Genomic DNA, 17,536 nt, shown 5'->3' with positions numbered 1-17,536 from the left:
GACTGTTTTTATGTGCCCATTTAAAAAAAAAAAATATCTCTGTATGCTTTTTAGATTTGCAGGCTTGCCCTCAAAATAAAAAAAGAAAAAAAAAAATCCATCTGTATTAAACTCTAACCTAGGGAGAAGTTCAAGTAATATGAATTCCATAGCTGCTACTTAACATAGTATTTTAAATCTGGTATATTGTTATCTGCAACTTGTTGTATCATATATTATGAATACATTTCACCATTTGGAATAAGAAAATAAAAACAATGAAAGACCACAGACATACAAAGCATGTGATAATCTTAGAGACTTAGGTAAGGCATTTGCCAGGACTGGCAGCCATTACACCACCCACTCTTGCACAGGGATGGAAGTTTTACAGCCAGGGTTCCTGGATATTCAATATGTAACTGACATTACATGGTATCGTCATTGCTGGTTTGTAAGAAGCTGATGTTTGAAAAACTTTCAAGGAAAATTCTTAATGATGTTTTCAGGAAATGAAAAGGTAAGTTACACCACTGATTCCAAGATAATTATTTGAGGATCTTAGGGACCATTAGGTAGAATGAGTTTTAGAAACAGCATTCTCTCATGCCAAACTGAAACCTCTCACAGAAATTAGGTATTTCTAGAGCACATGACAATCACTGCAGGTTAAACTTTGGTAAGATCCTGCTTTGTAATGATCACTGACCTTACTCAAAAAAAAAAAAATATATATACACATCAATAAAAAAGCCATAAGACTCAATTCAGCACAGAACTTGAGATGTTTTTACATATATTATTTACATGTGTTGTTAAATCACCTAGACACAGAAGTTACTTTTAAATTTATTGCGATGTAGCTTGGATTCTGACAACGTTCATAGAGAAGTGTAATACTTTTCTGCAACAGAAAGGGCCAGATCTACCCTGACACCGCAGTCATGCCTTGAACTACTCAGAGAAAATTAAAGTTTAGAATGGTAGAGTGTAAACAGTATTCTGGGTGGGTTTTTTTTTTTCATCATCCTGTCCTCCTGAAAATCTGTAAGGAAGCCCAGTCTTATATCTTCTCCCTTTGGCAAACATACATCTCTAAGTTCTGCACAGAAGTAGAACATCGGTGAGCTCTCCAGCAGACTCACATGGAGCACTTTTAAGGTTATCAAAACGAAGGCAGGTGAACTGTACTCAGTTACTGTAGAACTAAGTAGGAGAATCAGGAAGGGATTAAGTTGGCTTTTGTCCCCCACAGTTAACATGCTCTTGGACATGCCTAACGTTATTCTAGCCTGAAGGGCTGCTGTTTGCCAAAAGTTCCCCCAACTACCTCTCCTCGCAGTTTTATCACAGGTGTACTACATGCAGCATAGGTTAACTGTTAAAAATATTTCTGTATTTAAACCTATTCCTTCCGTTGTGTTGTATAGCAAGCAATGGTCAGTGCCCCCTAAAAAAGGTAGATAAATTATTGACTTCTCTGAATTGAAAAACTGAAAACTATCTAACGCGTGCATTAGAATCAGCTGCTTAAGGAAATGGTTACTCATCATCTTCAAAACCAGGAGACAAAGTGTCTTAACACAGTCAGAAATTTCACTACTGTCTGTCTCACAAACTAAACAAATATATCAAGTAATGCAAAACTAATCTGTTCTTATTTTATTAAACAGAGAAGCCTGAAGTATCAAAATATTATATACTTTTAAAGTAATGTCATCATTTTTATCTTGTCTTGACTGCTCCTATTTCTCCACCTTTACTGAAGTCACATGCTTGTCAATGCAAAAAAAGAAAATGGAAACCACTCAATTAAGTCATCTCCAAGAAAGAGACAAACTCTACATACCAGGGAGAGAGGGGACGAAAAAAACCTAGTTGCTTTCATGAAAACTACTCTTGGGATCCTGATCCAGTAAAATCACCAGTGACCTCAGTGTAGGCAGGCTCAGACCCTGAGAACTATCTCTGATGTTGCTGACAGCAGCTAGAATTTCCTCTCCAAAGTTACTGACTGTAGTATTGGTTCATAATAAAAGATATTGACCAAAAAGAGAAAGAGAGGGTAATTTAGTCCTGTGATACCAAGATAGAGATATTTACTAATTAAATGTTACTCATGTTTTGTGAACACAGTGAGTAGTTTAAACATGCTATACTACTAGCACTTCTTTTGCAACATAGACCATTTCCCCCTCAACATTAGAAATATTCTTATGAATCAGTTCTTGCATTTTTACTTACAAAGACTGTTAACTCTGCTCTGACATGACTGAATACGGTGAAAGCCAAGTAAAAACTCTTATCTCCTTCTCCACAGACTGAATATTTATAAAGCAGTAATAACATTTTCTTACCTCCTTTTCCAAATATACTTTCTTATCATCCAGTGTATTATAAAGAGTAAAGAACTGCTTCGTTTCTTTGTGAGTTGCTGAGACTGCAAACAAAAAAAGGGTAGAATAATGAAATGGAATCTGTAAAAATACTTTGTAGGCTTTATATAACACACTTTCCACTACCAATAGTAGAACACACTCTTTAATACATTCTGGAACAATATTCCCTCTGCATGTAAATCTCCAGCAGGGTTTGCAGATATCAGATTTTATGAGAACAACACAGCTCAGTGTTTAAACTAAGCCTCAACCACCGACAGTCCTTTATGCAAACATATGTTGGCACTGTCAGCTGTGCTTCCTTACCACCGTCTGTTCACCCTTCCTTCGTAAGCCTTACCCTCACACCATACAGGCTGCTGTGCTGCTAACGGTTGCCCTCGCATAGCTGGCCCGTGGTGGCGGGGAGGCAGAGGTTAGGCAGGGACAGATAGGAAACAGATAATCTGATAGCACTGTGTGGGGAAAAAAGTGCATTATACTATATATTTCAAGCAACACATATGCAAGATGCCCAAGAAAGCTTTTACTGTTTTAAAGCTTTTTTTCTCTTCTTACAATTTATCCATGCTGATAGGATTAAATAATACTTTCTTTTTGAAATAATACTTTCAGGTTTAGGTGATTATAGCAGATGTTGGTCATAGCTCAGTGGCGAAGGTAAGGCTCAGACATGCATTCCCTTTGGGCCTACAAGATGATGACTGATACTCAAATCTGCTAAGTGTTCCGCTATTCTTTAGTTCTTCAGTGCCTAAGGAAACTTAAGATACTTGTGATTCCCAAGAAAAGAGTTCAACAGAGAAGGACAGTTGGCAAAAATTATTATGGTTAATATATGAAGCACCATCTCAAATCCTGAACCAGGAAAAAACATATGGGTTAAAAAAGATCAAATGATTTGATAACGAAAATTATTTCAGAGGTCATGAGTAAGTCAGACAAACCTGAGTGAAATCATGCTTATTGCATTAAACTCTAAAGGCTAACGAGTTGCCAACCTTTACTGAACTGGTACACTGGACTAAGCTTTTGAACAGAACCATTTACAGACAGCATGACTTCCCTCCCATGTCACAATGTCATTAAACATCCGAATTTGTAAAGGAAGTCCAGCTTTTGATTTGTACAGTTCTGTTCTCCAGCTGAAGCCCAACAGCAACCCACAGCTCAAAGCCGAATGTTCTAGTGACAGAAATCCAGCAGGGGCTACTTCTGCAGCAGCGAGATGTTCAGGATCAAGAGCTTTCTCATTGCCACAGTATGATTGTGACATATGTTCTGCACATGCTGTAGCCTCGAGAAGCATATTGAGTACTGGGAGCCTGAAAGCATTGAGGAATTCAGGAAAGCCTGGGATAGGTTGATAAATTAATAAGAGTTATTAATAAGAGTTATTCAGCATGTTCCACAAAGATTTTTCCAAATGCTGAAATCAGGCTGCTGCTTGAAAAACTGTACAAACACAAGGATCAACAACAGCTTACTTCAGGTGTGCTCTCTTAATTACTTTGGTTTTTGCAGGAGTGCTGCCAAAGGGAACAGGCCTTTCCCAAACCATTTCCTTCCTGCAGCTCTTCCCTTTCTTGCAGCAGCTCTGCTAGTCACAGGTCTTTTATGAGTGGATTCCACATACCAACCCAGAAGATAACTTTTCAGGATTTCCACTGGGTTAGAAAGTCGTACCAGCTCATGGAGCCTTATGGGCACACACCAGAGCCCATGGAAGGTAAGACAGACAAAGAAAGAAGAGGAAGAAGGAGCCAACTGGCTCATTGATTCTCTTGAAACCACAGATTAGTGTTTTCAAGGGAAGAGGCTTCAGTCAGGTCAAAAATAAAGCAGGGAATACTGGAACTTAAAAACCATCCTAGTGGAGAATCACAGAATCACTGAGGTTGGAAGGCAACACTGAAGATTGTCTTGTCCAATACACCTTGGATCAAAGTTAAAAAAAACAGGTTTTGGCAGCTCTGAAGATCACTTGAATCTGGCTAAATGAAAAGCTTCTAAAAAATGCCACAAAACACAGAAAGACTTGCTAGAGATTTTCACTCATTTTTCCAAAAAGTTAGCTTGTACAATGCAGGCTCCCAGCCATGACTAAGCAGTGTGTTATCTATAGTTACTACACATATTCTGTGCAATAAAAAAACAAGTCCCATAAAATTCAAAGCATCTTAAATCTACACTCAAAGCTGCACAAGTCTCTTTGACCTTAATCTTTCTGTACCTCATATGCAAATGAAGCCCTCATCTTCTGAACAGGTAGATGCTCTGACCACAGATTGTCTGAATTCACTTAGACTTGACAAAGAAAACAATCTGTAGAAAATTTAATGAAAGACAACAAGGTTGTCTTTATAGCTGGACTTGATTAAATAAAGCAGGTGGCACATAAGAAGCAAAGGAGGGGAAGGAAGTATTGGATTTGCACTCACTAAAGAAGTACATCTATTCCACGCACTGAGTTAGACAACACACATGGAAGAGACAGCAGATGGCTGTCAGTAGAGATGCCTCATCAGGGCAAGGGATCTGAATCAAAGTTAGATAATTTTAGAACTGCTCAGCCTTCAAGAGCTTGTTTCACACACATATTTAGCTCATTCTTCCTGGAGAAACTTATTTTAGCTTATGCTAATACACATGCTACATTAAATATACACCAGTAAGTATACTGGTTTAATGGAACAACTTTAAAATTTTATTCAGTTTGCATGCTCCATACCATCCATACACAGCAAATACATAACTATCCAAAAAGTCAACCGAGCACACTTCCCCATTTTATAACTTCTTATCATAAAAAAAGTTCAAGACAATTTGTTCTCTGATCCTACCAAGATACCGCAGAATATTTATAAATCAAAAATGAAAGAAAACAATTCCTTCAAGAAAGTGCCTTTACTTTGTAGTTCTTGACGTAGTTTGGTTCAAAACCAGGTATCTCACATCAATGAAAATAATGAAAGCAATCTAATGTTAAGAGCAACTAATTAAACACAACTCAAATTTACAGCAACCTCATTTGTAAATGGTGAATTAAGGACTTTCTAAACACACTGGTCATTAACCTAAATGAGCGAACCTGTTGCAGACATAATTTACACCGGAGGTCTTGTGCATCAAGTTTCACCCTCAGCAAAGTTCTTACAGCCAGCCTTGAAAGTAAGGTGTGTAACATGAATATCAAAAGACCCTTAAAATACCACAAAATTAGGAAGTGCTGTTGTTACATGCCTTATGCTTAAAATGCAATTGCCCTCCTTCCAGGGCTTTAGCCTTCAGCAGGATATTCCTGCTTGATATACATACCCTGGCTGTAAAGTTCAATAAATCTCTTCTGATACTGTGTTAGCTCAGCTCGGCTGGGTACTTCATCAATCTTGCGTTGTAAAATGGCTATTTCTCTGTTTCTTCGTGCCTGAATAGAAAGTTAGGAGGGGAGAAAACAAAGCCTCTTCTTGTTCTCTTCTTAAAATCGATGAAGCCCCCCCAGCAATATTTTGTTATTAAATAATTAATTAAAAAAGAAAACGTTGGCTGAGGCTCAATTTTTTTTGTAATTGAGTTGTGACAAAGAAACTTTTAGAAGAACAAAAAGAAGTATTAGAAGTTACAAGGTAAGAAAAACGTCAATAATTCTGTACAAGTAAATTTTCAAAGGGTTACTCACCAATAACAGCCGGATCTTTTGAAGTTTATCTTTCTCAGTTTTGTACTGCTGTTCTATAACCTTATTCAGCTCCTAGAAATTGAGAACCCAAAACAATTGTGTATTGCAGTAGCAAAAATGTGCAGACTGGGTTTGTTTTCTGTGTTTGTCTATCTTCCATTTAATGGCTCCCACAATAACACCACCATTTGCTGGTTTTTTTTTTAACAATTATTCATAATCTGCATTAAAAAAAACTGACAACTTTTACTGTAAACAAGTTCATTTTTGCTACCTTTTAAGCCTTTGATATTTTAGTTTTAAGATTTGTCAATAGTTTTCCCACTGCTTTACAACAGTCACACTTTAAATGAAGATATGTATCAGAAGATTGTCCACACTCCTTGTCTGAATGTTTATACTTTGTTTCAGTGGCAGGGTTAAGGATAAACATGGCCCAGGACAGAACATAAACCCTCTGACACATATTCTAGATTTCCTGGATTCTGGACTTTCAGATAATTTTTTCTTGTTTAAAAATGTTATGATTTAGGCTTGCATTTTAATTTTTTCATGCTGTGTTCGGAAGAACAGCAGCATCAAGGAACCTGTAGTCTACCTCATTTCAGAGGCATAAGTGTATCAAATGTTTACCCACTGAAAATACAGGGAATGCAAGCTTTGCCTTTTCTGTTCATTGATTATTCATTGCCATCAGTCTGGATGCACTTGTGTTAAAGCCTAACTTCTGGCAGCTGCTCATGGCATGCAATGTACTGAGCCACTGAAAACTTGTGCTTCCATTCTTCAAATAAATCCACTTTTAAGAAAAAAACAACCAAACCAAACATGCTTTCTGAGGAAGAAGTGTTTTTGTCAGAGGTATGCACTGCTCTTAACACAACAGCCAGAGATTCTTCTCTGTAACTACAAAGAAAGAAGTGAAAGGCATGAAAGCATCTGAGTTAACCCCATGGATTCTGCAAGAATAACGAAGAATACTGCAGCTATTTTCAGCCTACTGTATTTCTATGATTATTAGCCTGAACTGTGGCTTTACCAGTGGGGGAGAATAGAATTTTTCAGAGATTGCAACAGATACTTTAATGTTTACAAGAATGTGCCACAAGTCAGAAGGACCTAAATGAATATTTTAAAACACAAATTGAAAATAAAAACTTAGACATTTGCTGTTACCTGTTCCTCTCCATTTTCCACTGCCTCAGCTTTCAAATTCTCAATATTTTGTTGAAGTCTCTCCATTTCTTCCTTTAAAACAAAAAAATTTTATGTTGCTTTTAACAGAGACCTTCCCTCTTAACAGGGGAGAGCAGAAAACTTGACAACATACACCTCTAACAAAATTGTGGAGCTGACCACACACTTTATAGTTAAATTTGTAACACTGAACAGCATTCTCCACTTAAGGGTAAGGCATCCATTATTACTCATGACATAAAACTGTCTGCTTTTATCGAACACAAGAACAAATTTATTTCTTACTTGCAAATATACTAGATCCAGCTAAGACAACTAATGAGCGACAAGGAAACTGAAACTGAGGAAGCAAAGGAATATTACAATAGCAATGGTGTGACACAGGACTGCAACATACAGCACTCGTAAAAATGAATGAACCTAAAGTTACTTGCAAGGCAGTTTCCATTACAACCCTTTAGAGCTTTCCAAAGGAGTCTGTATGGGAAAATGAGATTCCTATGCTCAGCCTATGCCTCGGGGCACTATTTCTTTTTACTTCTTTTCATTCTATTAAATCCTATCCATTACTGTTTAAATAGAACGAAAACAATTCTGTCTGATCATGTATCTAGGCAGTCTATAAACACAGCAGTAAACAGGACAGCAAAACATAGCAATAAAACTGAAACATGCTCTGAAAACTGCAATAGCTTCATCTCAGTCTTGTCTCTTTTGGTGGGTTGCTCCGAAGCTAGGGGCCCTCATGAAGCCCTCCTCTTTGGCACTGTCCCTCTCCTCAGGTCACTGTTGGCTGCATTATCCATGAAGAGACAACCCATTTCAGGTGGGGAAGAGCACAGGTGGGTATCTAGTACAGCCCAATCTCAAACCTACATTTTAGTGCTCCCTGTCAACCCACCCCAAGTTACTCTCAGCAGAATGGTAATAGGAACAAGAAGAGCCACAGCTGTGACCAGTACAAGGCTGATCTGACATTATATGTCTAAGAACTGCCCTTTATTAAAGAGTCCCAGGCACAACAGAATATTGAAGGCCACACTAATTTGGATGCCTCAGCAGCCTTCCTTACACCTCCCTGCCTCAGGGCAGGGGGCAAATCCTTCTGGTTAATCCAGTTCCAACCTTCTTGGTGGTCAGCCTTGTTGCAGATACAATGCACTGAAGAACTGGACAACTGTCCATAATTCTGCCATGAAACAAGCTGGCAGCAATATTTAATATGAACCTGGAAATATCAGTAAATGGGGGATGGGGGGTGGTGACAACAGGGACACACATCACGATGACAAATAAGGAAGAAATATAACGCTTATTTACCAAGTTTTATATGAATCCTTATATAAGAAACGAAAACTTACCCTACAATGTGCTTTGAACTCTTGCTCCTGGCTTTTTAGGTTTTCATTCATGGCCACCAGTGCTCGCAGACTCTGTAATATGCTAAATTTGAAGATCCAGTAAACCACATTAGAATTTTAATTTCTAATTTAAACAGATGGAGAACTAAAAGACATTAGAACAAGCTTAGTTCTAAATAAATTTCCAATAAAATCTTGTCAAATGTGTCTAGGATTCTTCTCCTTTAAACACTTACACTTATTTTCAAATACAGATTGATACTTGTCATTCTGACCAAATACTATGGTAATATTTTCCTGTCATTGGAAAGCAAGCTAGAGAGTTGTTTAATTTTTAAATTCTAGTTATTTGTTTAGATTGACAAAACAAGAAACATTGAATGATTCATTTTAAAACCATAATTTTTCAGAATTTCAAAGGTCACAAAGAAGAAATTTACCTAGAATCTGCTTGGGACTCTATTGTTTCCAGGGCTGCCAATTCCTTGTCCAGCTTTTCACCGTAACTCTTAACCTAAGGGTTGCAATTAATAATAAATTGAAATACACTTCTACACATAAAGTGATTCCTGGTACTCAGCTTTCCCACACCATGGGTTCAGACACGTAAGTTGTCAAACAGCTTCACCATTTAATACACCCCTCCACACACTGAACTTCTCAGAAATGATTCAGCTAGAATCAGTGCACAGAAAAAGAAAGATTACCTCGGATAACGTCTTTTTTGCTTCGGTACATTTTGCCTGCAGATCAGCACATTTAGCTTGCAACTATTATGAAAGAGAAAGAAAACAATTTGATTCTACATTCACGCTAATTACACCTGTAATGGAGAACAGCAATATCTGAGCTGTTAATAGTTAGTAGTTGTCTATTAAACAATAGGCCATCTATCACAAACACTGTTTTTTCTTGTCATCTACTCTGACAGCATTTGACTACAAGAATTCTGACTGAATATTTAATTAATAAAAGTCAGGTCCAGTAAGTGGCTGAGCAGGAAGATTTAAAATCTAGCGCTCCCATAGTTATACCATAGTAGGTAAAGCTTTCAAAGCTACCATTCTTTTACCTCTGTGTTTTGTAAGACTGGACGTATCACTGTCTCATAAAATGTGCCACACAGACACCTACCTTTCAAAGTCCCTATACCCCCAACACCTCAACTAGGTAAAACTAGTTAAGACGTAAGGCATTAAGATGCTACTGACAAGGGCAAACTAAAACAAAAAAAAAACAGATGAAAGCTGCTGGAGCAGTGCTGTACTTGACCGAGTTATCAACCACAGAAGTCATCAGCAACAGTTTTTCTTCAAGTACTATTGGTTTTTGGCAAGCTCTTCCAATTACTCACTCTGATGCAATATGTTTTCATCAGATTCTGCAAGCTAAAGATCCCATGGTGCTCATTACAGCAGTATGCATAATTAAAAGCATAATTTCATTAATGGCATAGCTTTTCCACTTTTACACTTTTCTGTGTTTAAATGGCAATAGCGTAAGTAGGTTGAAATACACGAATAGTGGTTCTTGCTCTTATAGATACAAACAGAACATCAGCCACAAATTCAAGAGCCTTTCCCCCCTAAAACAAATGTGAAGATGCAAACCAAGAAGTGACTGTGCAAAAACACCCCCAAACAAACAAATTAGCAAAAACCCCACCTTAGCCGGTGAGATAAGCTGGCTCATATAAAGGACATGAAGTGATAAAAAGTAATTTGTAGCATATTTTAGATTAACTTCCTAAATTGTTTCTTGAAACTGTGAAAACAGCCCATTCAACACTATAGCTAACAAGTCAAATGGAGATAGTATCTCTGTTTTTCTCCAAGAGAGGTATCCAAAAAAAAAAAGGAAAAGCACGTTTTGATTAGCTAGCCCCCTCCTCACAGACAGGGCTATACAATTTTTTAATATAAAACCAGCCACACTGTCTTAGTAATAAATGTGCAAGCAAGACATTCAGAGATACTGAAATGAATGTTCATCATGACAACTGCTGGTACAGAAGATAGCTTGCAAATCTTTTCTGGATGACAAAAACTTTGTGATCAACCACATTTATCAATGTTTTCTTCTTTAATATTACACACAGAATACTTACCTCTTCCAGGAGTTTGTTTTTTTGCAAAATCTGCTTATTCAGAGATGCCACCTTCCTTCTATGTTGCTGAGCAGCTCCAAGCCTTTCTGGTCGCTCCTCAGCAGAAAGCTCAGATTGCTAAAATAAACAATAACAACAGCCTGTTGGACTTCACGCCATTACTTTTTGCTTCTTCAGTACCTCAGGAAATGCCGAAGTGGGACACATCTGTGATATTCCTTATCAAGAACTGTGTCCCACTATCCAACAGAAAGAACAACTTACCAATTTATCTCGCATCAAGATAAGGAAGTGGCTGAACAACTGAATTATATCCCAAAGGTTAATAGGTAAAGTAAGGTAAAAATAAAGTCAGGTGCCCTGGGAAAGGTGGAAAATACTACAGTATACTAGAAGAAAGAAATAATTTTTTGCATCAGCATTACAGTTAAACCTGGCAGAGTTCTTAAACAGAAAAAAAAATACAAACATGCTAAAAACCACCTTAAGCAGTGGTATTTACTGAACTTGTTGAATCAGAGATGCTCCACACCCCAATAAGTAGCTCCAGAAAGTCTTGAACAATTGTGTATTTAGTTTCTGAAATACTGGCTTGGATGCATCTTTATGCTGAATGCCAATGACGTACTCAGTGTGGTAGATACATTTACAACTCTAAGCATATTTTTCTGTGTGTGTACTGTGGGCACCAGTTTTTGAAAACTACTCAATCCAGCATGCATTGCCAAGAAAGTGTCTCATAAGTACATAATGAAGACAGCAATCTCAATCCAGTCTCCTGTTCTCTCTGAATTGTGAAAGGAAAGCTGCCAGGAACATTCCTTACCAGGAATTTATTACTAGCACTTATAATAAAAATTGTATATTTGCAGTAGACAGAATGATTAAAAATCAGTGATAGCTAGATGTCTAAGTAATTATTTGCCTAAATATTACTTGTACCTTTTGAAAGTCCTCACTTTAATACTTACATCCATCTGTTTTGGTAATTTGCTTCATACACTCAGACTTCTTTTTCCAGTTAATCCATTCTCCAATATTTCATTAGAAAAAGTTAATTTTCAAGTACTTCAGGTGCTAATTTGCAGAGTCTGTCAAAGACTTCAATACTAAGTGCTTCTGAATAATTACCAAACATTGACAACCACTACAATGTATAATCACCAAAAATGTTACAAGTATGAAACACTCCTCATACTTGCTTCTGGTATCCACTCGAGGCAGATGGGTAAGCAGGTCTTCATTAACAGCTTAATTAAATGAAAGTAAGAGGCAAAACCTGTCTCCCTTCTCTCCATTTTCTATGTTATTCATATTGAAGAGCAGCTTAATGATTTGTTATACTTTCACATCCACAAGAAGAAAAGACCAATTCTGACATCTTAACCCAACAATTCACAGACTTTCTTTCCTTTTGTTAGGAAAGGAAAAACGTCTCTAAGCAACACCTGTAACAGTGAACTATTCAACAGACACACTCAGATTTACTTATTCCTCTTATTATTTAGCTAAATCGCGTTCCCTCATCATGTCATGCATTTTAAGGCCCCAGCCTTGTCACCATATGATTAGCCTATCTAATATGCATAACATGCAAATCAGGAAAACTGGAAATGCAAGAGAAAGAAACACGAGGTAAACCAGTCTGCGACTGATTTTGCAAAAATAGTAAAAATCCATACATACAGCTTTGGCATAAAGAACAGGTCATGTCTCAAGAAGTGGACTGTTAAAGCTTGCTTTTTGAAAATGGGAAATAACCATCACTGTAATACAAAGGTTTCTGCAGAAAAATCCTTCCGGAGTGCAAATGAAAAAGCTAGGGTTAAACCTCGTACAGTCAAAGTGGGCTACAGATCTGCTCTGCAGCAACACTACAGCTTTAAAGTTACTGACAAACTGTGTTCCAGTTTGTGGAGAAACATGCATCTTTCTGCATAGAAAGAAGAAAGCACAAAGTATAGAAGTTACTTTGCTTCTGACGCTATTGTTGTTACCTGGTCTCTTACTAAACTGGAACAGCAGTTGCCTTTTGAACACAATTTAAGAAAGCTGTATCTGAGCACTAGTGTGTCTGACTGTTTATCAATTTGCCACTCTATCTCAAATCAAGAACTTCAATTACACGTGACAATAAGGGGTATGTGGATACATCCTTCAACTTTTCTGTTAAGACACCTTATCCCCACCACAAACAGGTGCAGACTCACTTCTGCATTCTTCCCCATTCCCTGCAACTGCTCAACTGCCCCAAAAAGATTTAGCCAATTCAAATAAACAAGTTAAACATGAAGTGTTAGTAGCCTCATTTTCTATCACAGAATTTGTTCAGTTAAAACACCATATTAGTTATGCATGATGATCACTAATCTATGGCAGTTCAAAAACTGCTAGCCAAAATAAATGGCTAATTCTAGACTTTAAGAGCCTGCCTCCCACTGTTCACATGTACAAGTTTTAAATGGGAAGGAGGAAGGAAATACATGCAATTAATGTTATTCTTTGTAATAAGATTCTCTCACACATATTAGTGCTATAAACTTTCGAATATTAAAGAGAATTCAATCATTATTCTACAGAACTTCACATTCTTAAAAAATAAAGAGGAGTCTGTACAAAAATACAAACTTTGTAGCAGTAAATAATTTTGTTTATCTCTTCATGTTCAACCATTTCCTACTAGCAAACAGACTTCAGAGGTTTAGATCTGTAACTAACTCCATCACAGTTGCCTCAACTTGAAGTCCACTGTCTGAAGCTCACTGGGGGAAAAAAAAACCAGTCTCCAGCCCCGTAAGAGTTCAAATCTGTTTTCAGTCAAGTTCCATGTAGACCTTTGGCAGTCATTTCAATGTAATTTGCCGTCATTTTTCCTTGACACTTTCCCGAGGCTCAGGAACCCAAAGATAAAAATCACTGCCTCTCACTTTGAGGGTTTCCTCAAACCAAAATATATAAAAATATCCAATTTAGTATCTTCCTTGAATGACAACCCCTAACCATACTAAATTGTCGAAATGCTTATTGTATGCTACTTCAACTGACTGTGTAGGGTGCACAGTAATCTCTGATACAGGATTCTAGAAGTTCAAAAATATTCTGAGTCAACTTATCAAGATATAAGCAAGTTGCAAACAACATTTAAAACTGTCGAAGAGGAGTCTTCTTCAGGCATTTTTGAAGGGGGTAGTTTTGAAACAGCACTTCTCTAGTTTTAGTCATTCTCTCATTTTATCAGGGATCAATTTTTTTCCTCCTGTTTTACTCCTAGAAAAACCACTTGTCATATATGACAATACTTGTAAATTCTCAGAGGAAGAATCTTTCAAACACAGTAAAATCAAAGCTGCTTTGAATAATTTGCCTTAGAAAGCTGGTGATGAATAGACAGATAAAAGCCATGTTAATAATTTTCTGCCAGGATTTTTAGAAACTGAGGAATGACACTAGAATCTTCCTTCCAGTTTACCAGCAAGTTAACACAGCAGCAGAAAGGAGAGGCAAATGCAGAAAACTGTATGCATTGATCTCCTGCAAAAATGCCATCTTATAAGAAAGGTCCTGGCACATGGCAACATCAGATCTAGAATTTTGTTTGCCAGCTACCTCCACTGGGCCTGTGGATTCTGTTAAGACTCTGGTAGACAAACGAGCACTACTGTGTTCTTCAGATTATGTATAGTTACAAGCGGTTAAAACTACTAGAACTATATCCAAACATTGCTGATGCTTCAATAAACTCTGTGATAACATCCTTAATTCTCTTTTCCCAATGCATGCATGCACACACAGAATTTTTTTTTTTTTGTCACATCCAATAGATTTGAAAAGCGATATATTTTCGGTTTGACTTCAATCAGTTCTTACTTTCCAGACTATTAATCATTGTTCTACTATAATAGTCAAGGTCCTGCTGCCTTCTCTCAGAACAGAAGAAATGTAACATTGAAATATGACCCTTGGGCTTCTGTTCTTCTAATACTTTATAATAAAGAAAGGCCAAGAATTTGCTATAGACTCTGTTGAGTTATAGGGTTTATCTCCCAAAGGGGAAAGCTCCATACCTCATATGTGTCAACAAAAAGGAAGAAATATGAGAAGACTATTGGACAAATAAGAGCGACCTATAACTCATATCTGGCAGTGATTTATTGTACGTATTAATTGCTTGAAGAGCCAGATTTTCTTTTCACATTACTGTAAAAACAATCACAGTTGAACACAACAAATGCAGCTAAATAACATTTAATTGCCTTGACTTCTAAAAGCAACAAAGGTTTGGTTTTGATGATACTAGATTCAGAACTAGAGATTGAGGGCACGACTGAGAATTGGAGCCCAGTGCAAGTAAGATCCCAGTGTCTGAAAATCTGAGTGGAGAAGACCTAGATTTTTCTCTGAGCAGGCACACAGAACTGTATTTTTGTGCTTAACACTGAACGTTTTAAAATGCATTAGGAGCGCAGGCCTCTAGTTTGAATAGATTATCAACTCAGGCCCTTCCTTTATTCATGAAACCACTTCAGCAGGTGCTTAAACCCAAGCTACTCACGAACGCAATTCAGGAATATGTACTATCACACCAAATGCTTGTGCATGTTTACATCTCATTAAAATACCTTTTTAATTAATTTTTAATTATTAATTTAATTATTTTTTTATTAATTAATTAAAATCCTGACTGCTGCTATCTACAGCATATATGAAACAGTGTTGTTTCAAGAGAATCATAGAAATTAAGTTGGAAGCTTAAGGCCTAAATTAACAAGCTATCAAACATGACTCGGTAAAACACAATTAGGTAACGCACTTACCTTTTCAGCGTATTCTGACACTATTTGCTTGATCTCATCTGACTGGAGTCCAACAATCTGGCCAACTGTGCTTGCTGTCAATTTGCCCTGCAATTGTGTCAAGAAAATGTTGGGAGTTTTGGAACCACCTGTGCTTTTTACATGGCAATTTCCCCAAGCTCTAATTTTATCAGAAATGTACAAAACCTTTACACTGGGTAAAAATCTCCAATCATAAAAAAAGACCAAGAAACATTGACCCCCAAAAAAACTTCACTGATGGAAATTTCTCACTTACAACCTTTCAGCAAATTTGAATTCTGATTTTAAAAAACTTACTTCAATTGTATTCTGTATACTGAATTTTGCATGCGCAGTAATAAAACTGTTAGACCACATTTTGAGCCAAACTATAACAATGTAGATGTGTGAAAGAATGCACCTTTCAAATTGGATGCATGTACAAAACCAATCTTCAAGTAGAACTGAATTCTACAGTGGATTTCAGTAGAAAGCATGTCAATCAACTTTGAGGCTAGACTAATTACTACCTTTTCTTCTGTGACTTCAGCATAAACAGAAACAATGTTTAACAGCTGAATTTCTTCCCAGTCCTCTCACCCAGAAATCAAAATGTAAGAACTTTCAAAATTACAACAGTTCCATTATATCATTAACTTCAACAGATTAAGAAAACAAGATAAATATCCAGTATTTTCAGTGTCTTAATTTAATGGTGTTGTTTATAAATATTTATCAGTGCCCTGAAAAACACCTTGAAACGTATACAATTTTCCTCCACTCTCTCCAGTAAAATGATTACTCCTCTGGATATCTTCACAAGATGAATAAAGTAAGATCACACTGCATCTTGGGTAGCTGCACTGGGATGTCTTTCCCCTGAAATTCTCCTTCTAGAAATCATTTGAGAGAGTCACGTAGTTATATCGATTTTATTATTTAAAGGCAAACGATTAACTCATCAGCCTTGCAAAAATTACTGTCTTCCTAATTCAACCATCTTTTCTTGCACTCCCTACACAAAAATTTAAACACAGTAATTCCAAGACTTCAATCTCACCCTTAACACAATTTTAGGAATAACTGCCACAATCAGTCATAATTTAAACAAAGCTGTATCAGTTTTAAATGCTGCTTACCTCTTCTGTTGCCATTGCAGCCATTCCAGTCATCAGGGTTTTAATGCGAATCTATGGCAAAATAGGAGGAATTACACATAACAATTTATATTTCATTATTTAACTTACTTCTGCCTAGTGACAGGGATGCATGTATACAACTACATGTATTACATAACGTGTATTTTAACACATTTAAAGGGACAGTAAGTCTATGAAAGTTAAAGAAGTGGCTGAAGTTAACAATTCCAAGGAAAATTCCTTATAACAGTGCAGGTTCACTTAGAGTATTCAGCTCCCACTGTCAACTGAAAACTGACCTTTTAAAAATGCTTGGATTCCAAAACAGAAGTTGAATTTTTTGGTATTAAATGTCAAAAAACATTACATTTTATGCATCAGTTTCAGGTTCCATATTCTCCTGGGGGAAGCAACTCTCATTTCAGCTAAGCATGGAAATTCCCCTTCTTGGAGAGAATGACTAGGCAGTGATAACCGCTGCCCTCCCCCCAAGTTAGTAACAGCCATGCCTACTATGTATGTGGCACACCTCTTCAGCAGCCTGAAGGTCATCTTCATCACAAGGCTCAGCTTTTCCTGCTGCTGCAAGCCCTGGAGGTAGCACTATTTTTTTATCTTCATCCTTTTAAAGAAAAATAAAGAAAATATTGTATCTAGTTCCAATAATCTAAAGTATTTGGAAAGACAAGGAGAAAATTGGAATATAGCTGTTCTGTTTTTGTGAATACATGTTACCTACTGGAACATCCTCACACTCCAGTTCATGCCAACTGAGGTGTAACCCTCACTGACCTCGTAAGTACTCCAGCTGTTGAAGACAGTGTCTCTGGCTTGCTACAGACACATCTGGCACAAAGATCC

At 37.0% G+C, this 17,536-nt stretch overlaps 1 protein-coding gene across 1 annotated transcript in view; it reads right to left on the bottom strand.

The window, feature by feature from the left end:
* Nucleotides 1-17,536, bottom strand: part of CCDC93 (coiled-coil domain containing 93) — a 49,195-nt gene that overhangs the window by 9,722 nt on the left and 21,937 nt on the right. Inside the window, exons 9-19 of the mRNA XM_068407675.1 lie at nt 17,205-17,297; nt 16,676-16,726; nt 15,537-15,623; nt 10,723-10,839; nt 9,323-9,385; nt 9,056-9,129; nt 8,616-8,697; nt 7,234-7,305; nt 6,058-6,129; nt 5,697-5,805; nt 2,337-2,419 (exon numbers count right to left, since the gene is read on the bottom strand). Coding sequence (XP_068263776.1) covers nt 2,337-2,419; nt 5,697-5,805; nt 6,058-6,129; nt 7,234-7,305; nt 8,616-8,697; nt 9,056-9,129; nt 9,323-9,385; nt 10,723-10,839; nt 15,537-15,623; nt 16,676-16,726; nt 17,205-17,297 — 903 coding nt within the window. The remainder of the gene's footprint in view (nt 1-2,336; nt 2,420-5,696; nt 5,806-6,057; nt 6,130-7,233; nt 7,306-8,615; nt 8,698-9,055; nt 9,130-9,322; nt 9,386-10,722; nt 10,840-15,536; nt 15,624-16,675; nt 16,727-17,204; nt 17,298-17,536) is intronic.

The sequence above is a fragment of the Nyctibius grandis genome, chromosome 9, assembly GCF_013368605.1.
Source record: "Nyctibius grandis isolate bNycGra1 chromosome 9, bNycGra1.pri, whole genome shotgun sequence".
NCBI classification, from domain to species: domain Eukaryota; kingdom Metazoa; phylum Chordata; class Aves; order Nyctibiiformes; family Nyctibiidae; genus Nyctibius; species Nyctibius grandis.
This window is presented reverse-complemented; position numbering and strand designations above follow the sequence as displayed.